This window comes from Typopeltis vanoorti, chromosome 13, assembly GCF_054136105.1.
Source record: "Typopeltis vanoorti isolate ZY-2024b chromosome 13, IOZ_Tvanoo_1.0, whole genome shotgun sequence".
Classification (NCBI taxonomy): Eukaryota; Metazoa; Arthropoda; class Arachnida; order Uropygi; family Thelyphonidae; genus Typopeltis; species Typopeltis vanoorti.
In genome coordinates this window covers 22,890,096-22,916,536 of record NC_143561.1, presented here as the reverse complement: position 1 = coordinate 22,916,536, position 26,441 = coordinate 22,890,096, and the positions used below count along the sequence as shown (strand labels likewise).

At 33.5% G+C, this 26,441-nt stretch overlaps 1 protein-coding gene across 2 annotated transcripts in view; it reads left to right on the top strand.

Annotated features, from left to right (window-relative positions):
- l(2)05287 (WD repeat-containing protein l(2)05287) overlaps nucleotides 1-26,441 on the top strand; it is a 211,380-nt gene that overhangs the window by 64,645 nt on the left and 120,294 nt on the right. For both annotated transcript variants that reach the window (XM_090402934.1, XM_090402935.1), the window contains exons 6-9: nucleotides 9,806-9,876; nucleotides 18,334-18,426; nucleotides 21,143-21,231; nucleotides 25,704-25,859. In XM_090402934.1, the coding sequence (XP_090259060.1) occupies nucleotides 9,806-9,876; nucleotides 18,334-18,426; nucleotides 21,143-21,231; nucleotides 25,704-25,859 (409 nt within the window). The remainder of the gene's footprint in view (nucleotides 1-9,805; nucleotides 9,877-18,333; nucleotides 18,427-21,142; nucleotides 21,232-25,703; nucleotides 25,860-26,441) is intronic.

Here is a 26,441-nt window from a genome sequence, read left to right as displayed (position 1 = left end):
TATACGGTCTATGAGAATACACAGTTTTGATGCTAGCCCCACAAGCCAAGCATTTTGGCTTCTTCAAGGTCACTACAATAATCTCGTTCCCGGCGGTAAGCGTCCTACGAGTATACTCGTAGCTGGCTTGTGAAGCAGGTTCACCTACTACGAGTATACTCGTAGTTGGCAGCGAACGTGTTAAGGATGATAAAAAGAAGAAAGGGAAACTGGATCGGACATATTCTGAGAGGGAAAGGAATCATCAGAGATGCCATTGAAGGAAAAATGGATGGAAAAAGATCCAGAGGAAGAGTAAAGAAAACAATGCTGAATGGAGACAGGTACATAACCTTGAAAGGGAAGGCTCAGAACAGAAGCGAGTTTTTGCTACTAAGAGAAGAACCTGCTCAATACTCAAGAAGAAGAGAAGATATGGTACTATGAGAGTTCTACTCCAATCATCTGGAATTTGTCTTTCTGTCCAGACCTTCTGAACTATGCAGTGCAGCCACTGTAAGACTTTATGCTTTCATACTTGAGCATTTTTATTTTTCATTGTGTCAGTTGCTTTCTCTAAAGCCTCAAAAAATTCCTTCACTTCTACCTTAGAACTTTCTGTGCGACCATAGGCACAAATAAGTCTCATTGTCCAGTTCCTCATTCTGCTATTTGCTCACACTCTACTTGATAGTGCCTGCCATTCAAGAAGATTAGCCTCACATTTAGTGTTGAATACTATGGCTACTCCTTCTTTTCCTTGATTGTCATTGCCTGAATAACATTTTGTATTTACTGCTCAGAATTGAGCAATAAATGCAAAATCTCACCAGTTTTTGTCTTTTTTTTTTTGTTTCAGTCACCTCTATTATGTCGATCTAGTATTTATCCAATTTCTCAACTAGCTCCATTTCTTTGCTATTCTGGCTTCTTATGTTGTAGTACTGACGTTGAGTTCAGGTGTGTTTTAGGATTTGTTCCAGCAGCTGACTTTTTGCTGTTCGCCCTGGTTCCCTGTCGAAGATAACTGGGTCCTTTGTTTAACTGGGTGACACTTCAGCTGGCATGAAATTCTGTCATGTCGTACCATCATTTTATATTGTGGTTTAAGCCAATAAGAATACAATTTGGTCGGCTAAATCCCAAATTACCAGCCCATCCTTATCATTCAGTATCCAGGTAGATACCTAACAGGGTGCACCACGAGAAGGTGAGGATTGGACATTAGGTCAGAAGCCCTGGTCGAGTCTCCACATTCCTTTAAAGGCTATGTGGAGCTCTCCTCTCAGTTATACAGTTTTGAAGCATCTCCCTCTATATTTATCTCTTATTCTTGTTGCCATTATCCTTTCACAAATCATTGCACATATCGATAATGTTATTCCTGTATGGTAACTAGGCTCCCTTTTTGAGCCTAGTTACCATACAGTTACCATATAGTTACCATACTCCTTTTTTATATATTGAAACAATAATATCCCTTGGTCTAGTTCTCAGGTATCACTTTTTTCCCCTCCAGATCAGTATAATATTACACAACTATTTCAGTCCTGAACTATCAGAACCTCTAAGACTTGTTATAAACAAGGCGATAATGGTAGTGGTGGTGCTGGTATTATATTGGATAGCAAAAACTTATTTACTATTTAATGGCATTCACAAACATTCACCCACAGTGTGATTTGAACTTAAGTGTATTGATAACTAAGCAGGAATACTTTCAACTTGGACAAAGCAGATATTACAATTAGGATTTTAATTGTTATGAAGTAGTCAATAGATAAGAAAATAAAAGAGGGAATTTATTTAGGAATAATTACTTTAACATTAAGTTACAGAAAGGACTACTTAAGGGTTATTTGTTATGATGATATAATAATATAGTGATCATGAATAAAGCAATTCTTTCTCCATTTAGAAACAGTGTAACTGTTTCCAAATGGAGAAAGAATTGCTTTATTCATGATTTTTGTACATTTTTAATCTGGGGAAGATTAAGAATGTGAAAGTGTCAGTTAGGAAAGAACATATATGGAATATAGAGAAGAATTATGTTAGACTTGAAGGTATCCAAAAACATTATCAGGACATTATTGTAATCCCTTATTCTTGTTGTCATTATTTTTTTCATAAATCTTTGCACATAAGAGAGTTTGTCTTTAGGTGAACAAATGAGAGTTGCCAATTTGACATATGGTTGAAATATGGTGCATAGATGATATTTATTAAACACTCTTGATATCTTTTCAGATCTGCCTTGAATGTATGGGATGGTAACAGTTTTGCTGTAGTCTTGTGTAATAGGCAATGGAGGGGATTTCTGGGGAGCATTTAGTATTTTTTTTTCTATCCTATAGGAATTATAGCCTATAGGCTAATAAATTTAATAAAGTCTAATAAATTAGAGTATAGGCTAAGAAAGTAATGCAAGTGAATGAGTTCAAAGTAAGAGCATTGTCATTGGAATAGATAGCTCTTTATATATTTTTTAGATAAACAGAATTTTTAGTTATGGATGGTATAAACAGTCTCACATACAAACTTGCTAAACATTCAGCTAAATTATAGCCACCCATACAAATAATTCTCCCTCCTTTGTTAAAAATTCTGTTCATCTAAAAAGTATATTAGAAAACCATATCTTAAAGTTCAGATGTAATGATGCATTTAGATATTACTTCACTATTTACCAATGTACAGTTAATTGAAACCCTTGATTTGCTAAAGTCACATTCCCTTCTCCCCCTCCAGATATATTTGAACTATTTAAATTGACAGTACATGCAAGTGTTATTTTGCATGGAAAGGGAAGATATACAAAGAATTAGATGGGCTTTCTCCCCCCCCCCCCCCCATTTCTTTTCCTTTAGCCAATTTCTACATAGAATACTTGGAAAAGTTAGCTATGAATGCAGCCACTCTCAAACCAGTGGTTTGGCTGCACTATGTTGATGATGTGTTTTGTTATTTGGCCACATGGTCCAGACACAGCGGAATACAATTTTAGTGCATTTAAATAGTCAACAGAATCCATTTCGCAATAGAACAGGAAGCTAATGATTGTCTTCTGTTCCTGGATACACTAATCACATGGTTTCCTGATGGTTCATTATCTTTTTCTGTTTATAGAAAATCCACATATACAGGAAGATACAGCAATCTCTTGATTAATGCACCTTCGATTAGTGCGCCTTTTTTTTTCTATACCCAAATTTGATTAGTGTGCCTATATACATCTTAAAAATAAATGTTACAATTTAAAAAAATTTTTATCTATACATTTTTTATGGCTAACTATTTAAAAAAAAAATCACTCATCAGGATGAAATAGTTTAGTTACAGATTTAAAGCATTTTACAAAGTTATTTTTTAATGGCATACAGTACTACATTATTTCCATGTATACTATGTTTCCAAATTTAGCACCAAAATTTATGTCATCTGCTAATTACATAGCATTTTAGTGATCATATCTTGTGCCTCATTTGCAATTGTTTTCCTTGCTTTTTTTATTTTAAAGTATTTTCCCAACCTTTAATCATGAGTAAAAGAATTAGTGAGCAAAAAAAGTGGAAGTGTAAAAATGATTCGAAAAGTAATAAAACGTTCGCGCGGTTAGCCTAGTGGCTGTTCGCTTCGCAACCATATGCCTGGGGAAGGAGTGTCCTAGGTTCGATTCCCGTCGGTGACGTGAGGAGCTGAAGGATCTTCCTCAGCCATAGCCAAGTTAGCCAGTCTTGGGCGTGGACAACAGGGTTTTTTCCCCAGTTTATTCTGGGGTTTTTCATCCCGCACAGCAGGCAAACTGGCCTTGAGAACTCAACACTACAGGCCATAGGATACACCGGGGCATAAGGCTGACCACCTTATCCTGTAAACGGAGTGAGGTCCGATGATCAATGGACCCTCGACACCGCAAGGTTGTCGCATTGCTGACAAGTCCAGGAAGATGACATGATGATGACAAGTAATTAAACTTGAAATAATAAAGAAAAATGAACAAGGCGAGTCCAGAGCAAAGATAGGACGAGAACACAAAAATGGGTGAATCAACTATAAGAGCAATTTTAAGCAAAGCTGCTGAATACAAAGAGAAAAGTAAAACTGCTTCAAGTTCATCGTGTATGCACTCGAAATCAAAGTATTATGATGATTGGACTAGAGAGACTTCTTTCTACATGGATCGAAGATTGTAACCAAAAACGAATCCTGCTAAGCACTGACCTTATTAAATCAAAAGCATTAAGTCTCTTTCAACCTTGAAAGAAATGGCTATCAGTGATGGAAAAGAAGAATTCCACGCTAGAGAATTCCTTTAAAAAGAGCCTACATGATGCTTTATTCACAGGCGAAGCTGCAAGTGTAGATAAGGAAATTATCCAGAGATTTTGAAGAAACTTATGGAAGAAGGGGGGGCTATTGTGACCAACAAATATTTAATGTCAAATGAAACCGGCCTTTTTTAGGATCGGATGCCTTCCAAGATTTTTCTGGCCAAATCAGAGAAATCTCAGCCTGGTCATAAAGTTGAACGAAATTACTGCTTGCAAAATGCAAGCCGTTTGGAAGCTCATTCTTTCACATTGTACAAATGATTTTAGAGGCTTTTTGAATGAATCCAATTTAATTAAATCTCATTCTAAGAAATTGAGGATTCTGACCAGCTAAATTTAGATGCACAGTGGGAAGATCCTGAAGATATGAAGAAAATTTAATTGCTGACAAGTCCAAAGATATTTCACAGAAACAATTTGAAAATATTTTTTTACAATCAAAGTTTTTAAGTACTAATGCTTAGAGGCTGATCCTGATGAAGAGAGAAGTAGTAAAATTTGCAGTAGTAGAAGAGGCAATATTAACATACCATCAGTTGTATGAAAAAAAGAAATAGAATGCCCACCAAACTATGTTAGGTCAATTCTTTGTTAAGAATTAGAGTTATAAATTTATATTCTGAATATGCTTTATTGTCTTTTAGCTTCATGGTTTTCCTTTAACTAGGCCCTGAGATATACCGTAATTCTTTTTTTAAAAAAATTAAGGGTCAGAAAAGAAATTTGAGGAACGAATTATACTTTTTACTATAGGTTATTATATTCGATTAGTGCTGTTTTGATTAATGTGCCTGTTTTAAAGAATGCATTAGGTGCATTTATCAAGGGATTACCATATTTGCACAAACAGTCACACCATCATCCAGCTCAGCAGTATGGTATCCTAAAAGCACTAATTCACAGAGCTAGAGCTATCTGTTCCAGTGTTACCACTGAACTAACTCACATCACACTTTTTAGAAATGGCTATAATTCTCCCCCTCCCCTCCCTTCCATTGCCTATCACAGAAGACTACAGCAAAACTGTTACAACCCATATATTCAAGGCACATCTGAAAAAATATCTAGAGTGCTTAATAAATATCAGCTACACACCATATTTAAACCATATGTCAAACTGGCAACTCTCATCCATTCACCTAAGGACAAACACTCTTTTATCACATCCAGGAGTTTATGAAGTGCCTTGTTCTTGTTACCTGGTTACTATGGACAGACAGGAAGAACTGTTGATATCTGTCTTGATGAACCTAAAAAAAAATACATCGGGCACTATCGTTATGGCAAGTCAGGTCTATACTTGACCATATCATGCCTTGGATATCCCCCTTCACACAGGATCAAATGGAAGAAAACAAAAGTGCTTCACAGAAGTCATAAGTCAGAGAGAGAGATTGTTTTTGGAATCAACTACAGCATTAAAACATACTTCAAATCTCAACAAGTATGGCCATATAAATTTACCATAAATCTGGGAGACAGTCATTTAATCTGGGAGACAGGTCTAATTAATACTTGTTTTTCTCTATTTTTCCAACATAGATGTTGCCAAATTAGGACTTTAGTTTGTGTTGTCTGTTACAAATTTTTTTTAAACTGGTCCCACTGTTACACCAAATTGTTATTTCGTGTACTGTGACAAATTGTTTTTGTGCTCTGAAGATGCTGGATATAATATCAGCTAATAAGTTAATAAATATTAATTATTTTCTTATCATTTTGTGTTGTAATCAATACTGTGAAAATAAACTAACATATACTGCCAACATATAAGCCTTTCCATGTGTTAATAATAGATTTTTATATTGAGGAGATTATTCATAGATATTATCTTAATATTAATCCTACCATAGAGATGATCTCTGTTTCTAACAATTATTTTTTTTTTTCCGAGTGTACTTATGTATTTTTATATGCACAAGGGTTCACTCCAATTGGTGCAATGATCTTAACTCTTTCTTTCAGAATCCAAATAATCACTGACTCAAGACCAAAATACAAAATAAACACATTTAATAAAACAAAAACAATATATATACACTTCAAACAACTTTACATAACTAACTACAAATTAATTGGATCCAAGGCCTTTTAAAAATAAACTTACACTTAAGACTAGACTAAACACTTTGTTTGCACAATCACAAAATGTTCATAGCCAGTTTCTTTCTCTGTCAAGGCCCTTTTCAATAGATATATGATTCTATTCTTCATTTTTACACAATCTTTTCTCATCACTTATGTAACACACATTAATTCTTCCTGACTTAATTCTGTCTGATTTCTTCAGTAGAAATAATAGTCAGATCTGGCATCCTTAATACAGGTGAAACTTCCTAATCAGAGTTTTCTTGAACATTCCTTTAGAATGTAAAGAGCAAATTCTTCTTTTATTCACTAAATGCTTATTGACAGTCTTAATTCTTCCAATAAAAAAAAAAAACTTACAGTTCTACGATTCCCTTTTCGGAATCTACTATTAATCTTTCAATTAGTGTTTCCTCCAATATTCCGTTTAAAACGCATATAGCAATATTTTCCTTTTATTCATCAATACTTATTCCACTTTGAAACTTAATAGTTCCACGATTCCTTTTTCGGAATATACTATTAATTTTCTTCCGACTGTCACTTAAAAAACTTAAGTTCCTTCGAACATAAATATCAGCCGGCCTGTGTTCTAAATTCCTTCCAAACACTATTTTGTTTACTCTCTTGTTGCTTCGATACCGAACTTGTCAGCTGTCAATCGCACATCAAACTTCTCGGCGAGCATGCATACTCTGTGGCAACTCTGAGAAACTAAATACTGTATAATGGCTAACACGTTGTCTCCGTTAGCGACAAGAGAATGTCCTCATAAAACACAAAACTTAATATTTCAAACCATAATAAATTTGTTTAAAGTAACACAACTATTCAAATCCGGTAAGTACATAAATTTTTAACTGCTTTACATATCACTTTTAACAAAACAATTTCCATAACGGGCAAATCGCAAGTGCCGACAATGCATGTTATGAAAACAAAACTAATAAACATACTAACATAAACAATACGTAAAAATATTCAGAATTTTAATTATGATTATTTTTACACATCTGTATGGCCCAAATTGCTTTATAGGTCTAACAACATGTTTATATATGCTATTAAAAAAAGGGGGGGGGAGAACTGAGGCTAGGCAAAGAAGAACAGTTTCTCATAAAGGAGATAACATAATCACGTCCAGTCTATTCAGATTGTAGTGATGTAGAAGTTTTACAGCTCTTTTCATACAACTAATATAAAAATTGAAGAACATCAAGATTACATAAGATTTTTGGATTCTGAAGGTTCAGATCTTGCTTCTTGTGCCATCGACACTAGACAGAGTTCACTGGAACTGTACCAAGATGCTACACTATGGTAGGTTCAAATTTGATTTGTCTATTTTCTAGTCTTAATCAGATGGACTGCATTCCTGTCTAAATTTGGGGAAGTAATTGCTGTTGATTGTTTTATAATTATTTTTTAAAAAAAAATTAATTATACATCTATTCCCATGTCTGTGACCTCCAATAGTGTTTCCTCCTATTGTACAGCTGCAGCCAAGACATGATATATGCATGTTATATGACTAGTTCTTCTATTCAGAATTTAAATGTTGTTACCGATTCTTCTGCCTTAAGAAAGAAACTCATGACATTGAGTGAAATATATATATATGTGAGTACTAAATTATATTTAGTTTTCTCGTGCGTGAAGCCATTATTTAAAAATTGTATTATGCAGAACTTTTTTTTTCCCTGCAGAATCTTATGTTTGCAGGTAAATCACAATTGCAGGAAATATGATAGATACCACGATAGCCCAAAGGAAGAAGTTTGTCCATAGCTGTTCATGATGAATGTCTAGACTGCATTAGATTCATTGAGCTAGAATATTTTGGATTTGGCATCTCCTCAAAAAAGATTCTGTGGATAAAGACTAAAGACTTGATTTGACTCTGAAATAAGGAATGAAGATTTAATATCCTCTATTTCTATTTTTCTATGTTTATTCTAATACTTCAATAATGGACTTGCATCATGATGTGCACTATTTCCGAGCATTTGCTATAGTGGCATTGCATTGAAAGTTTTTTCATTTGGTTTTAAATTAAAAGCACCAAGAAATTATATTTTTGTTTAATCCTCTATCCAAGTGTAAGCAAACAAAGTTTGCATGTGAAGCATCTTCATAAAATGTGAAGTCATTAGCCTCTATATACAAGTGACCTAGTCACGAAAATGCTTCACATGCAAACTTTGGTTGCTTACGCTTGGATAAAGTTATAGTGGCATAGTAGTACTACTTCTTGCTTTTATTTAAGCATAGGTTTATTCATCATCATCATCATGCATATCAAGGATTTAGGCCTAGCATGGCCTATTCCGGCTTTAGAAGTTATTGTTGAATCGTTTAAGAGGATGTCCTGGTTTTCTTTTTCCTAATGGCTTGTACTTTAAGGCTTGTTTTGGTAATCTTTCTGTTTTCATTCTTTGAACGTGTTCTATCCATTTATGTTTATACTTTTTAATTTTTTCTATTACTGGTTCTTGGTTTAATTCTTTCATAATATCTTTGTTTCTTTTGTGATCAAATAGGGTATACTTTGCAGTTTTTCTCATAAACTTCATTTTTGCTGTTGTTAATCTTTGTTTGTCTTTTTGTTTTATTGTCCAGATTTTGCTTCCATACATTAAGACTGGTAGAGCTAATGTATTGTATACTTTTAGCCTGGTTTGTTTTTGAACTAGGTTTGGTTTAAATATAGAGTTAATTACACCTGTTATTTTTAAATATTTTGCAATTTTTATGTTTATATCTTTTTCATTTTTTTATTAATTATTTTTATTAATTTTTTGATATAAAAATATTTTACAACATAGTTTTAAAGATATTTTTAGCACTGTCTTTGGGCTATGAATAGAAATGACTGTTGCAGAATACTCTCACATTATTTATTTAAATGGTATATTTTTAATTAAGGCCATGCATAAAAAAGTTTTCATATTTGTAACACATCTCATACATGCATTTCTTGACAAATAATAGATATGCCTGTCAATTATATATGGAGACTCTACATCTTATTTGGTATTAACGATGTCTTTTGGTTGAAAGACTTAGATTCAATCCAATCTAGGATGCAAAGAATCTCTCTTATAATGGCTTTTTATTGAAGGTGTATTTGCTGGTCTCATCCAGAGAAGGCAGGATTTTTTTGTTATCTCATAAACCAGTCTGAGAAACATACAAATAACAGGCATAAAACTGTGATTCTTACAGTTTGCTGTGAAATTGACTATTCTTAATTCATTACTCAGGAAAGGAAACTAATTTTAAAATGATACTTTCTTTTGCTTTAAATTAGTTTATAATAATCATTTAAAAGTATCAGTTAACATTTTTATAAGTTTGATTTATATTATAAACAGAAATACATAATTTGAACTTTCATTTTTAAGGGAAACTATGTTGCTGGTATATACAAGCATGAACTTCGTGTGTTTCATATTGTAAAGAATATATTTAAAGTGTAAGTATTCTTTTTGAAATTAATGTGCATTATACATTAGATAATGGTGGAAATGGAAATTTTATTTGACATATTTATCTGAAACTAAGTCAATACTTGAAACCAAGATTATTTTCTTTCAGTTTTTATTTTTGTGTGTGTATGGTGGGAGTATAAGAAGAATAAATTAGTTTATATAATACTCAAGTTTGCCTAATATCCAACTATATGCAGTTCCAAAACTCTGTGAGTTAGTTGCTTAGTTCTATAGTTGATCACAACGGGTAAGTGTACAGTTGTACCCACTTTGTCAGATGTGCTATGTGGAAACTAACTGCATTTGTTCACTTTAAAAATAATATTTTTTAAATTTAATTTATGACAAGTGGCATCACTTATACAGGAATACTATTAAGAACTATCTTTCTATAATTGTCTGAATTCATTTTCTTGGTTTTTATGCAAGCAATGTACAAAAACTAATTATGTTGGTTTCAAGTGACAATAAAAATAAGAAATTTCTTAGTGATGTTTAAATTTTAAGGACTTGGCTTTATCAGGCTCTTTTGATTTCTTTTATGTTTTTTTAATGGAATTGTTTCAAAATGGATAACTTTTCACTTGCCTTGTTATATGAATTGGTATTGGTTTTGTCCATTTTCTTATGTTTCTGATTGCATGCATTTTATGTATAAGTGTGCGTGTATGTGGGGAGGGGACTACATCAAAGCTGTATCCTATTTATAACATGATCAGAGAACAAATTCACATATTTTAATACAGCAATAGTGGACTAATCAGTAAATTAACATAAATGTTTGTTATATTAAGGCTAAGATACTGGAGTATTACAGTCCTAATTATAATTTATAATGAACTCTTAAGACAAAAGGTTATATGAGTAGAATATATGCCATCCATATTCTTAAGATTTTTACACCATTATTATTAAGATTAGGGTGGTCGATTTAGAATTTTACAGGCCTCCTTAAATTTGTGCTCATACCACATTTTTGTGTGATGTAATGAACAGATGCCTTTCCAGTGAATTTTATGTAAAGTATTCATGGCATGATCAGAAAGGCCAGATTTGCCATAGTTACATAAATTTAATAGGAATTGTGCATCTAGTTTCACCTATATAAGGCAAGTTACAGGAACATTAAATATGGTATACTCCAGAATCGGCCAGGGGATCCTTGGAGGGGTTGAATAAGATCTTTAATTTTGAATGAAAGGTGACATATATTAGGTTGTAAGTTTATATATTAGCTAGTATGTGTAGTAAGGAAGGATAAGGATATCTTAGATATGTGGAGTAATTAGTTTGAAAAAAGTGTTAAATGAAACAAGTAGTGACAGAAGATTAGTAGAAATTTTTCAATTGGAATGCAAACAGGAGTACATTTCAGTACTTGAGGTAGAAAATGCTGTTAAAAACTAAATGTGAAAAGACAGCTGGAGAGATGATATTTGACTGGAAATATTCAAATATGGAGGTTTAAAAATTTTGCAGCAGCTACACTGCATAATTCAGAGGGCCTTGTCAGAAGGTAAATTCCAGATGATTGGAGTACAGGTAACCCTTGTACAGCGTAGTTTCGATATAACACGGTCTACAAATTGTAGTAACCCTTGTTCAACGTGGTACTTATACAATGCGGTTTTGATAAAAACATGGTCTACAAATTGTAGTAACTAACCCTTTATCATTTCATATGTTTTTCGCCGTGCGACTTGAAAATCAAATTTTATCTTCGTTATATTTGTGTCTGCCCATATCATGCATTTATATTATGGGAGATACCCTTTAGCATGCATGTTCATCAATTGTTTACTGTATAAAGTGTTTTTTTTGTTGAAAATTGTCTTTGTTTTCTCCCAGGAAAGGGCATTAAAAATCATAAGTGTGTTAATCTCAAGCTAAGCACTTTATTTTCTAGTGAGTTACATACATAATTAATATGTAATCCTTTTTTTTTTTTTATGTAAAAAATTATTCTTATAGGCCACAAACTGCAATGAAAGGGAAAACCCAACATTGAAAAGAAAATTCATTTCTCTCAAAGAAAAAAATTAAAATCATGGATCGGTTAGAAAATGGAGAAAAGCCAAGAGTTGTTGCAAGGACTTTGAATTTAAATGAATCAACAATTCGAACAATCAAACAAATATAAAATCCAAGAAAGTGTTTATTGCTGGGTCAACAATAAATGCAAAGCTCGTTGCTCATGTATACACAATATTCTAATGGCAAAAATGGAGAAATCTCTAATGATTTAGATAGAAGAATACACTCAAAAGACAATTCCTTTTAATGGAAATCTTACTAAACAGAAAGCTCTCAAAGTTTATAAACATTTATAGTACAGACCAGGTGTTCAATGCAGATGAATCCGGGTTGTATTGGGAAAAAATGCCAAAACGCACCTATATTTCTAAAAATGAAAGATCAGCTCCTGGATTCAAAGTTTCCAAAGACAGAATTACTTTACTAATTTGTAGTAATGTATGAGGTGATTACATGACAAACCAATGTTAATTAACCGTTCCTCAAATTTTCATGCTATGAAAGAATAAAATATGTACTTTATTTTATTTTGCCTAAAACATTTATGCATTATGTGCAATGAAGTTTACGTACAATTTGTAACTTTTATAATTTTTTTACTATGTATTTGTTTCATAGTTTATGTTTCCTTAACTTACATGAATTACTTAAATTAAATAAAAATATTTTTTGTTGGATATGTTATTGTTGTTAATATAATTAAAAAAAAAAACGATTTCGGAACATACCTTACTTTTTCTATGTGATCTGAGTCTTGCATAATGCGAAATTTCTATGGAACATAACATCCGTTTTACACAAGGGTTACCTGTATTTCATTTTTTGACAAATAGTTGAGAAATCATGGGAATGTTACAAGGATCTGTACTTAAGTTTTGTAGATCTGGAAAAGCATACAACAAGGTGCTGGGAAAAGCTTTTCAAAACAGTTATATAGTGTAAATTTGGCTAATTTCTCTCTTAGAGAAATTAGCCAAACTAGCAATATACAAGACAATGTTCAATTCAGTTTTAAGTTATGGATCTGAGAATTGGGTCAGAAATAAAATGCTTAATCAAAGATTCGAGAGCACAGACATGAGAGTTCTGAGAAAAATTAGGGGCCTGAAGAGATGACATCAGTGGTAGAATCATTAAAAATGAAGACATTAGGAAGGAACTTGACATTGTTTGCATTCAAGAATGTGTATGCAGAGCTGATGGTAGGTGTTATGGTCATTCAAACAGAATTTTACTGCCATACAGCATTTTTGCTGTATTTTTCAGAATTGTTTTTCTGCCATATTCATATCAAAGATGCAAATATAGCAGAAAAAAGACCCAGAGGATGGCCATCTATGTGGATTGATTTGGTCAGGAGGAGTGCCTTAAAAGAATGAAATGCTAGATATGACAGTATTAGATGTTGACAAATATAATAGACTAATTTGGAGAAAAATTGTTGATAGGGTATTAATAAAAAAAATGCAAACTTATGTGGTGCTATCATAGCATCCTGAACATCCCTTAAGGGTGCATGTCAGGAAAATGGACAGTGGAGGACAAAAAACTTGTTTTGTGAGTTTCGAGTTTTACTGTAAAGGGATGTTGGGTGGCAGCTGCATGTGTTTCAATGGATTTAGCAGAGAGTGTTGTAATTGATGCTATTTCATATGAACGTTTACCATGGAAATATATATAGAAGATATGTGTTGTGGAAATCAAATGTCTGTGTGAGTTTGGTAAGAGATAGGTCATTAATCTTTGTGATTGCCCACTTCTGTATTGAGTCAAGTAAAATCTGAGAGCAGTATTCGATAATTGGGTAGACTTTTAATTAATATAAAGTTAACAGCTATTTAGTGGTTAATAACTGTTAATTTTAAGGAAAGACAACATATACTATTATATTAATTAAATAACTTTAATACTTCCTATATTTCAATAATGTTACATTACCATCTTCAGGGAACATAAAAATTAATGAAATGTGCATGCAGGCACTAACACTGAACAAATATGGCTGATGACAACAACTGAAGTCAGTCCTAGAGTCCTAAAGGGTGCTACCTAGTGGCTATTGGGTATTAATCTTGGCTGATGTTCTAAGAATGCAAGCCTTCCATATTTGGGACAGTCTCATGCATCCAAATTTATTGAGGTTTGGGGAGTTTCTTAAAGCTGAGGCTGATTCTAAGAATAATCTCTCATATTTAAACTTGCTGCGGTGTAGTAAGGAGACTTTCTTCCAATATTTTATGGCGGGTGTCCAAAGCATGGTCATAGAGTCCTGAGTGACTAATGGTGGAAACGAATATAATCCTTATGTTCAGATATTCTGATATTAGCTGTCCTGCCTGTTTGGCCATAGTAAGACAGTTTGCAACTACAAGGGACCTGGTAAACTCCAGGTAGGTCTAGAGGAAGTGGCTGGTCCTTGGGAGAGCGGATAAGAGATGCCAATTTTTTATATAGTTTGTAACAAGTTGTTAAGTCATATTTTTTTAGGATTTTAGTTAACTTTTCAGAAGTATCCCGAATATAAGGAATAGTGATAGATTTAGAGTAGTCCCTGTTGTGGAGGGGGGGGGGGGGGAGAAGGGGTTGAGGTTAACTGGTTTTAATATTTTTTGAATTTTATGGGAGTTGTATCCATTGGCTACAAAGGTGTTAAGAATATGTTCATATGAAGATTAAGTTATATTAAGTTGTTCAGTAGTAAGGGCATTGTTATCTGCACTGGTTAATTTTGCCCTGTTATATAGGGTTTTTATAATCCCATATTGTTGGGAGGCGGGGATGATTGCTGGTGAATGTGTCTACCTGTATGTGTAGGTTTTTTTTGTAAACTGAGAAAGCCAGGGATCCATCAGGCTGGCATGTAATCAGAGTATCTAGGAAAAGGAGATTGTTATTGTTTTCTTTTTCTAAGGTAAACTGGATCCTGGGGTGTTGGTTGTTTAGGTGTGATAGGAAGTTTTGGAGTGTGTCCAGGCCATGCGGCCAAATAGCAAACACATCATCTACATAGCATAGCCAAACAATAGGTTTAAGTGGGGCCGAGTTTAAAGCTTTTTCTTCAAAGGTTAAGAAAAGAAGTTAGCCAGAGGTGGAGAGAGGAGAACCCATGGCTGTCCCCTCTATTTGTTTATAGAATTTTCTTTGCCAAACGAAATAGGCTGAGTTCATAGTGAACTGAAATAGAGCTGAGATATTGGGAGGAAATTTGCCTTGGATGAGGTCCAAAGTATCTTTGAGTGGGACATTGGTGAATAAGGAGGAGACATCAAAACTGACCATTATTCAGTGTGTTGGAGTGAGAGGTTTTCTATACTGGCTTTAAAGTGGGCTGAATTTTTTATGTGTGAAGGTGTGTGAGCACTTTGGCTAAATGTTTGGCTAATTTGTATGTGGGGGAATCAATGCCGTAGACAATGGGACGTAGTGGCACATTCTGCTTATGGATTTTTGGAAGTCCATATGTTCTGGGGGGGGGTGGTCTAGAGTTAAAAGGTTTTAGTTTGGTAGTAATTTCCACATGCAAAAAAGTAACCTTCTTAAGTAGCCTATAGAGTATTCTGATTTGGAAGCTGGTAGGATCATATTCTATAGGGAGGTAAGTAGACTGATCTAATAGCAAGGAGGAAAGCTTATCTGTTTAGTCGGTTTTGTTTAGAACTACAGTGGCATTTCCCTTATCTGCTTTAGTAATTATTATTTTGCTGTTATTTTTTAATTCCTGTAGAGCTTTGAATTCTTCTTTAGATAAGTTGCATTTTGGAGGTTTAGCTTGTGTAAGAACACTGGCTACATCTAGTCTGATATTGTTGGCAATATGGTTGGGAAGGTTGCGGATATTAAGTTCTAACTGAATCATTATTTCTTCAGAAGGGATTTTTTCGGTGTTATGGCGAAGTTGTAGCCTAGGGGCCACAACTTTCTGTTCCCTGAAGATGGTAATGTACCATTACTGAAATATAGGAAGTATTAATTAAAGTTATTTAATTAATATAATAGTATACGTTGTCTTTCCTTAAAATTAACAGTTATGTATCACCAACATAAGTCTATCTACAAGAATATTTAGTGGTTAACTAATCATGTTAGTTGATACTAACAAACCAGGCAGTGCCTAAGCTGTCATGAAATTCTGTCATGTTGTACCATCATTTTGTTTGGCTTTAAGCCAATACGAATCTTGTTTGTTCAGTATAACATCCACACATGAAGTAAAGAGCTAAGATTAAGATCTGAGGTTTAATTCCACTTTCTTTTATAATGTGATCGATATAGATGATGAATAAGTGGAGTAGCATGCACCTTGTCTGACACCTGATTATTACATCAAACTTTCTTTGTATATGTCCTTCAATTCTAATTATACTGACATACAACTTAAACATACTGTGTATTGCTAAGTACATTTGCAACCATTTACTGAGCATAGTACAAACACCCATTTGCACTATATAACTATTATTTTGAACAGCTTTTCTCTTGCACCTTGTCATGTTCCTTTTTCCTGATCTAGAAAACTTTGACACCTTGTTATGTTCCCACAAATTCTCAGCTATCTGTCTTCAAGTGAAAATCTGAACTCCTACTTGTCCTGAACCCAGCTTGTTCTTAAAGTTTTTCTTTGACAATTTTTCTCAAGTATGCTTGCTTATATCGTATATGCAACACTCAATAAGGAAATTTCTTTAATTCTTACATTCATTTTAATTTCACTTTTTACAGATGGATGTTATGAGAACTACTCTAGTCATTTGGAATTCTAACCATGTTAGAATTCCAAAAGGCATGTTCTAACCATGCCTTTTGAATTATGCAGTGCAGCTACTGTAAAACAGTTACCTCCGTATTTGTGCATTTCTATTTGAACATCTTCAGCTGCATTTCCACATTTTGGCTTTGATGGCTTTTTGTAACTCAAGTATTGATATGTAAACTCCTGATTACATTCCTCTTGAATATTTTCTACCACTATTATCAATTCTTGTTTCAATCTAAGTCTTTAAACTTCCCAACCATGTGTAAAAATAATCATAATTTAAAATTATGAATATTTTTACAAATTGTTTGTTAGTACATTATTAGTTTTGGTTTCATAACATGTATTGTCGGCACTTGCGATGTGCCCATTTTATTGATGTTATTTTCTCAAAATGAAATGTAAAGCATTTAAAAAATTTATGTACTTACTGGATTTGGATAGTTGTGTTACTTTCAGAAATTTTATTGTAATTTAAAAATATTAATTGTTGTGTTTTGTAAAGACATTCTCATTACGTTATGCTAATGGAGACAACACATCAACCATTATACATGACTTCTTGTTTGCCACTCACATATAGTGCGCATGCTTGCCGAGGAGTTTGATGCATGATTGACAGCTGACAGATAGAGCGTTCGGTATTGAGGTAACGCAAAAAACAAGAGAGAGCTAATGAAAGTTAAGAATGCAGACCTGAGGAATTTTGTTCTTATGAAGTTTATTTAGTTTTATGTGACAGTCGGAAGAATATTAATAGTAGATTCCGAACAGGAATAGTAAATCTGTGAGTCTTTAAACTGGAGGAGTTGAGACTGTCAACAAGTAATTAGTAAATAAAAGAAGCTATTGCAGTCTGCGCGGTTAGCCTAGTGGCTATGCGCTTCGCAACCATATGCCTGGGGAAGGAGTGTCCTAGGTTCGATTCCTGTCGGTGAAGTGAGGAGCTGAAGGATCTTCCTCAGCCATAACCAAGTTAGCCAGTCTTAGGCGTGGACAGCAGGGTTTTTTCCCCAGTTTATTCTGGGGTTTTTCATCCCGCAAAGCAGGCAAACTGGCCTTGAGAACTTAACACTACAGGCCATAGGATATACCGGGGCATAGGGCTGACCACCTTATCCTGTGAACGGATTGAGGTCCAATGATCAATGGACCCTCGACACCCCAAGGTAAAAGAGGGTATAAAGAAGATGAGAAGAAGCTATTGCAGTCGATGTTCTAAAGGAATGTCGAAGAAACGCTGATTGGAAAGTTTCATCTGTCTTAAGAACGCCGGATATATTTGTTATTTCTACTGGAAAGGGCGACGGAATTAGCTCAACTTAGATATGTTGTTTTTGAAGTAGTAGAAGAAATTTTTTTCTCCAGTACAAAAATTACTAAATTGTGCATCAAACTGAACTGCAAGAGTATTTAAACTTCAGTGAGGAATAATGTTGTATACTACATAAGGGTAATAATAAGAAAGGATTCCATGGATAATTATGAATAATTACAAAATCATCATTGAACAAATATTCACATTCTTCTGAGCATGCTTTTAATGCTATTATGCTTTTTTTTTTTTTTTAAGTATATCTTTAATCATGGAAATAGTTCAGTATTTAAACTTGAAGTATTTTAAAATTTTTAATTATTAATTTTATTCCTATAGTCATAAGACAAATTCCCATTTAACCTGTGTAGCCTGCCATCCTTCAGAGTACATCCTAGCCACTGGTGATAGCATTGGCCGAATTCTCCTTTGGTATGTAAACAGATTTATGAAAAAAATTTAGACTGAAAGCATATTAGTTAATAATTTATTCTAAATTTTTTAATTTCTTCTAAATATGATCAACTGCACTTTAAGTAATTGTTTCTTATTTTTAAGTCCTATAACCATTAATTTTGAACAATTTTCTTATCATGAATGTTATTATGTACCTCCAACATGTTTGTAGTGATTAAAAGTTTGAATATTAAACTTCAAGAGTGCAGCTGGTTGTCTTTTGCTTCTTATCCTGAAAATTGCTGCTTCAGAAAAAAGTAAATAATCTCCAACTTATTTTCTTATGAAATAAACTGCAAGTTACTTATCCAAGATAAGGAAATTGTTCAAAATTAATGCACCTTTTTCAGTATAATAAAAAATGGTATCATATTTAGATCTTTCATGAAATAGCATGTACGAGGGTGGTCTGAAAAGTTCTCAGCCTCGACCATAGATGGCAACACTATCGGCAAGATTTTTTTTTTCTAAGTTCGTACATCTCTCATAAGCATCCATGTGAAATTGCAGGTCATTCTATCAAGTAGTTTTATACAGCTGTCTGAAGCAAAAGTGTTGTCTGTATCCCTTGAAATGGATAAAATTGAGTATCATGCGGTTATAAAATTCTTTGTAAAAGAAGGTTTAACGCCAAAAGAAATTCATTCGAAGTTCATAAAAGTTTTTGGGCACTCTTCTCCTCTGTTTTTGAACAACTAAGAAATGGGCTGCCAAGTTTAAACGTAGCAGTACCAGCCTTGAAGATGATCCATGTGAAGGACGTCTAAAAAAGTGTAACAACAACAGACAGAAATCATTGATCAAGTGCACGATATGGTATTGGATGACTGGCAAGTCAAAGTGCATGAAATTGCTGAGACTATAGATATTTCAAAAGAATGTGTAGGATATATTTTGCATGAAGAATTGCAAATGAAAAAGCTTTGCGCAAGATGGGTGCCATGCTTGCTCACAGCAGATCAAAAACGCACTTGCATGAAAATCTCTGAACAGTGCTTGGAGCGTTTTAACAAGAATAAAACTGATTTTATGCTTTGATTTATTACTATGGGTGAGACTTGGATTCACCATTACATACCAGAATCCAAACAGCAGTCAAAACAGTGGACAGAAGTCGGTTGTTTAGTGCCAAAGAAGACAAAATCGGTTCCATCAGCAGAAAAGGTCATGGCATCGGTATTTTGGGATACTAAAGGCATTTTGTTTATTAATTATCGTGAAAAGGATAAATCAATAATCAGGGGATATTATTCCGATCTTTTAACCAGACTAGACAAACAAATTTGTGAGAAAAGACCCGGTTTGCTGAAGAAAAAAAATCATCTTTCATCAGGACAATGCACCTGCCCACAAAGGTGTTTTAACAATGGGAAAATTAAGGGACCTGCACTATGAATTGTTGGAACATCCACCCTATTCCCCAGATTTGGCTCTTTCTGACTTCTATCTCTTCCCCAAACTAAAAACTCTTCCTTGCTGGTCAGCATTTTTCTTTGAATCAAGAGATTTGCAGCTGTAGAGGGATATTTTGCAGATCTTACTGAGAACCACTACAGGGATGTGGTAGTGGCACTGGAGCATTGCTGGAATAAATGTATTACTCTTAAGGGAGATTATGTTGAAAAATAATTTTGAAATTATAAATTCGTTTTTAGGCTGAGAACTTTTCAGGCCACCCTCCTACATGTTAACACTTAATTCCTACAAACCTAGGAATTCACTGCATATAAATATGAACTGCTGTGACTAATATTTTCTACAAATGAAAATGTTTTTAATTTAATTATATATTGCTTTAAGAAAGGGGTAGATGGGATGTGAAATTCATAGAAAAAAATCTGCATGTGCATTCTAATTATCACTCAATTAATTGGATTTGCAAATATTACAATATTTTTGCTGTATTCTCTTAAAGCAGATGCTGACATACTTGATAGGTTCTTTTGATATGAATTCTCCAGGACTACATCTTAAACCCACAATGAAGTTTGGATTTTTCTATCCTTGTGAAACAAGTTCCTGGCTGAATGAACTGTTTTTTTACCATTGAGGTTTGGTTCCTTGATTTCAAATAGTTTTTTTAAATTTGTTTTCTCGATTAATGTTTACATATTTGAGTTTAAACACCTTTTGAAGAGCTACTAGATTTCATTTTTCCCTTTCATTATTGATATATTCACAAAATATTCAATTATAAGAACTTAGAGAATTTAATGGTTTGGCGATATCTGGAGGACAGATGACAAATTAATGGAATTGACAAAAGTCCTGTAGAGAGAGAGATATTCCAAGCAAGATGGACGTGGTAATGAAAGACTTAGAACTATTTATACAAATGGAAGTGTCTAGTGTAGCCTTATGGCAACATTTCTGGTTAGCTCCCACTCAAACACCATTTGGTGAGCACTGATTGTGATGTATTAGCATAACAACCAGTGCTATTCTATAGGAAGCTGATTGTAGCAAACCTTTGGCTATAACAAATTTTGCCCTTATGGGTTCTCCCATTGTGTGAGTTGACTTTGTATGTATTGATAGTAACTAAATAATTAAACAATTATATAGCTGCAACAAGTTATGTAATTTGTTAAAATAGATGAATACATCATATTAAATATAATTCATGCATCATTATCATTTTAATTATTTGCTACTTTTAATTTATTGATGTACTGTTATTTTGTTTAAATAGGGCAGAAATGCTAGGAAGTAATCACCCTACTCGTTCTATTTATCATTGGCACACTCTTCCTGTTGCTGATCTTGCTTTTTCTGCTGAAGGTATGTTTGGATATATTTAAAATATTTTAAAAAATATAGGTTTCACATCTAATACCTTGAAATGACATGACATACCCGTTATTTAAAGCAACATTTCATTTTAAAACAGCATTATTTCAATCATAGATATGAGAAGGGGGGGAGGAAATTAACATAAAATTTAGCATAATTATTAGATATAAGTTCACATTATGGGTAAATATCAAGAATACTGATCGGAGCTTGCTCCACCTTTGACATGAGTTGCCTCAGCTTGCACTACTGCAGTATCCAGGTATTTGCTTACGCTTGGAATCGCCGAACTTTATATAGTTTCTACTATATTCGGCATGAAACTCTTTGAGTTTCTTATTTGGCTAAGAAACAACATGGGATGTAATATCCCTTGACTTAAACTAGCATAATTATGATTTTTTGTGACCATCCATCCACATAACGTTATAAACCTATTGTACATTAGTTTAGGTGAGTAAGTACTTTCAAATTTTACATGTATGTTGTCAGTTTCCACAGAATTTTGGAGGTTTGTCTTTCTGAGGTTGAATTGAAAAAATTATCTTTATTTTTATTACTCATGAAAATAAAAGGGTGATAGTAAATTCAGTAAAAGGTCAACAGTTACATTGAATCAGTATGAAACATAATAGGAAACTGTAAATGTATTGAAAATGTGTGCACATTTATTTTTTATAAAGATTAAAAAAAAAAAAAAGATGGGCTTAATATATTAATGATGTCAGAATATAGTTTTTTTTTTTATGTTAACCTGAGTGCATCTTAGCTATGTATATTTTTGTTACATAATTTTTCATTTCTCTTGTACTTCTAATATAGGATTTTGTGGTATATTATAATTTGATCAGAGTAACTATAATGCCTGTTAATATTTTTTTTTTCCTCTTCAGTATTTAACTGTACTTCTACTTTTGTATCAACCAACTTTTAAAACTTACAAACCTCAATCTGTCATCATAGTGGAATGTTCCACTATGATGACAGATTTCTGGATCTGTTATCATAGTTTCTGGATCCTCTCCACTTCCTCATTCCAACAAAACCTAGGTAACCAGACCTTTGCACAGTAATCTAGATGTGGACATATCAATGCCTCATAAGGAATGGTAACTTCCTTATTTCTGTTTGTTAGCATTTTCTTCAATAACCAAGTAATCCTGTGAGCTGCCCTGGGCACAATAGCAGTATGTCCTCTTAGCTTCACCTGGCTTCCAACGTCAAATCTCTAGCATCAGAAATTTCCCAGAATGCCTTTCCATCAATGTGGTGCATAGCTTGTGATCTTTTCATTTCAAAATGCATATCATAATTTGGAAAAAATATAAGTTTACACTTTTCCATGTAAAATTGATGTCGATTATCTTTTGCTCATACTGTCAGCATATTTAAATCATTCTGCAAGCACTTTCAGGTTGATTAACTTATTCATATGGAGTTTCCTCCCTTTTCTCCCCCCGTCTCTATTGGGACTAGTTGAGCCCCTTCATGGGTGGTTAAGTATTTATGGCTGTAGATCTGTGTGTTCACTGGGCCGGTTTGCCTGCTTGCGGGATGAAAAACCCCAGATAAATTGGGGAGGGGGAACTGCTGTCCACGCTCAAGACCGGCTAACTTGGCTATGGCTGAGGAAGATCCTTAAGCTCCTCACGTCGGTGACGGGAATCGAACCCAGGACACTCCTTTCCCAGGCATATGGTTGCGAAGCACATAGTCACTAGGCTAACCACACGGATAGTTTTGCATTATCAGCAAACAATTGAATATTTCCCTTCAAATCATTCCTTAAGTCATTTATGTACAAATTAAACAGTAGTGGTTAGAGTGCAGAACTTTGTAGCACACAACTAGTCACCTGCTTTCTCCAGGATTATTTTCCTCCTTGTTCTACTCTTTGGTGTTTGTCCATCAGTCACCCTCATATCCATATCACCAGTTTCATATTTATTCTTTCTAATTTATATAACTGTTCCATGTGATATTCTGTCATACATTTTCACGAAATATAGCAGTATCATCAAGTAGCCATTCACTTTATTCGATTCAGTTGTTACTTTGTTATAAAAATGTAAATTACCTACCCTTCACAAAGTCATGCTGTCTCTTATTCTTTTCCCCCATTTCTGAATCCTGTCTTTGACCAATCTTATTAATGCTTTTATCACCACTCCCGAGATATTGTCTATAATTTGCTACTGCAGTCTTGGAAACTTGGAAACGTTTGCCCTCATTTCACTCCCTTAGAACTTATCAGAGCTGAGACTTAAGTTAAACTGCCTGGTCAGATGCACCACCAATTCCTTGTGTATTCTGATAAAACATTGGCTGATGTAATCTAATCCCTTGTCTACAGTTGTATTGAGATTCTAAGTACTTCCAATTTGTCAACATCAGTTCTTGTCACATTGGTAGCAATATCCTCATTTGAACCCTTGAAAAGTAGTTGCTCAGTGACTCAGTTATTTCAACTGCTTCTGTGACTTCACTACCATCAGCACTTGTTAAAGTTATCCTTCCATAGTCATTTTTCCTTTTACTTGCTACATTCAGGCAAGTGGGGGAAGAACAAAAAAGAGAATATAACAAGAATTTTCTCTATTTATTTGGGACACAATACTGTTTAATTGGACCAGCCTTTGCACATGGAGTTGTAGAAAAATTACATAATGTCTTACAGTTAAAGAATGCCTTGAGATTTTCTTTGGCCCTGTTCAGCTAATTTGATTTTGCCTTCCTTGCATAAGTTCATTTACCTAAAAGACCTGCTAAAGATTTTATTCACATATCAGGCTCAATAGCATGTTATTATCACATACAGTAGATTCTAATTAATTGGGGCAAGTGGGGAAGAACAAAAAAACAAAAAAGAGAATATAACAAGAATTTGCTGTTTATTTGGGACACAAAACTTTAATTGGGCCAGCCAGTAACCTTTGCACATGGAGTGGTAGAAAAATTACATAATGTTGATTCAAAAATTTAGTGCTGGTGACACCTGCGACACTGTCAAAACAGGAAGATTTTATTGTGCCACATTGAATGGTTTCTCTGATAAACAAGGTACATTGTTTTGATCAGTGGAAGCAACTAATCATGTAACTGTTATGTTGTTTAAATATTTCAGGAACTGGTAAACAAAAGCTGTTAGTTATTGGAAAAAGAACTAGGCCTCAATAATTTAAAGGGATTGGAATTTAGAGTTTACCTGTTTAATACCATGCTAACAAAAATGCTTAGATGATTTTTTTTTTTTTTTTTCTCAGAATTGATGTATGAGTTGGGACATGGAATTTCAATGACATCAAGAAAAATTTTACTGGTTCTTGACAACTGCCACAGATGTCAGCACAAAAGTTATTCTTTTACAATCAGTACAGTTATTTCTTGCCGATAGCTGGCGAGAAATAAGCAACAAGATCATTCAGAAATGTTTTGCATGTTGTGATTTTAAACATTCAATCATGAATAAGGCAGATAGTGGAAATGAAATCCCATTGGACATGAACCACATCAGAAACTGAGACAGTTGCATCTATTGATGGTCATTATTCAATATTATAATGAAAATGAAGATTTTGAGAAGGAAATTGAAGCAAAATATCAGAGTATGCGAGAAGATAAAGTTGAGGACTCCTGAGGTTGAACAAGTGACTACCCAGTATGGTAGATAATTTATTACTGGATTGCAACTATTTCATGCAGGAAGGCAATATTATATCTACAATTAAATACGTGTACCGATTTTGCAAGATTAAATACAAAACTGTAGAAATTAACATTTTTAAAGTCTGGGTGTGTCAGAAGTTGTCTATTGAACAGTAATTTTTTTTGCACTATTCCAAAGTAATTCTCCAATTTGGTCTTGGAATCTTTAAAGTAGAACTTTTTTTTTTTTTTTTTTTTTTTTTTTTTTTTTTTTTTTTTTTTGTGGAAGGATAAACTTAAATCTTGGATTAATGAACTTTGTCTCCAAAATCACCGAATGATGTAGCTGTGATTAAAAAAAAAAAAAGCATTGTATAAAAAATTAATTCACCTACAGAATTTGAACAAGTTTCTTTTTTTCATTAATTAAATTAAGGGGATATTATTTTTTTCATTTTCAGTGTGTGGGCAAAAATACAGTGGTGTTTATGCCACATACATGATGACATTAAAATAGAACATTTCAATGTAAAGTTGCACATTTTGATTTAACAACCATCAGTGATCAAGAACTGTGGCTCATAACCTGTAATATTTCGAGCAAATCTGTGCACTTTATTCAGTAAAGGAATTCTATCCAGCTCAGTGGAATTGAGAAATTTTCCTTCTTATTTAATTTTTTTGCATGATAAAAAAAAAAAAAAAAAGTTTGCATATAATATAATATTTTAGTGAATTATTTTTTGTAGTGAATGGTTTGCAGTATTAAATGTAAATGGTAATTAGTTTTTAATGCATTTTTCTCTTTTCTTTAGGAAGCTATCTTTACAGTGGAGGAGGAGAATGTGTATTGGTAAAATGGAAACTCGGTTCTGAAAACAGACATTTTCTCCCTCGAATGGGTCTTCCCATTTCTTTAGTCACCGTTTCTCCAGAAAACAGTTATGTGGCTGTGTCCCATTTAGATAATGGTATAGTTTATTTGCATTCCATTTTGTTTATAAAATATATAATCATTTAGAAATATTTTATCTGGTATCACACCACAAACAAAGATGTCAAATAGAAACTATGTTTTTATTTTGACTAGTTTTGTGAAATACTTTGTTTCACTTTATCCAGAAATAACACGAATAAACTAAAAAGCAAGTAATATCAGTTAAGATCTCCAGTGAAATTATTTGAAAACATTTTAACAATGGAAAGTATGTATTCACTATTATCCTGGCTGTTGTTTCATGGGCTGCTCTATATTAGGTAGATACAAGTGCATCATGATGGATTAAAGACCAGACTTCATGTAAAATCATCCCTTGTTTTTTGTTACACTGGAGGATGATTCATCATTTCACCTGCTTTAAATCTTCTTGAATAAAAAACAGTAATCTATGTGTAGCATTTCAGTTTGTTGTTTGACTTATGTTTTGTTCTGTATGTGCTGCCAGCCCTGATTTGTACTTTCTTTCATTCTCAACATAGTTCTGATCGGCATATCTCACCAGATCTGCCTGCCTGTCCTATATAGTGTAGACCACAATTGCAACTGATGTTGT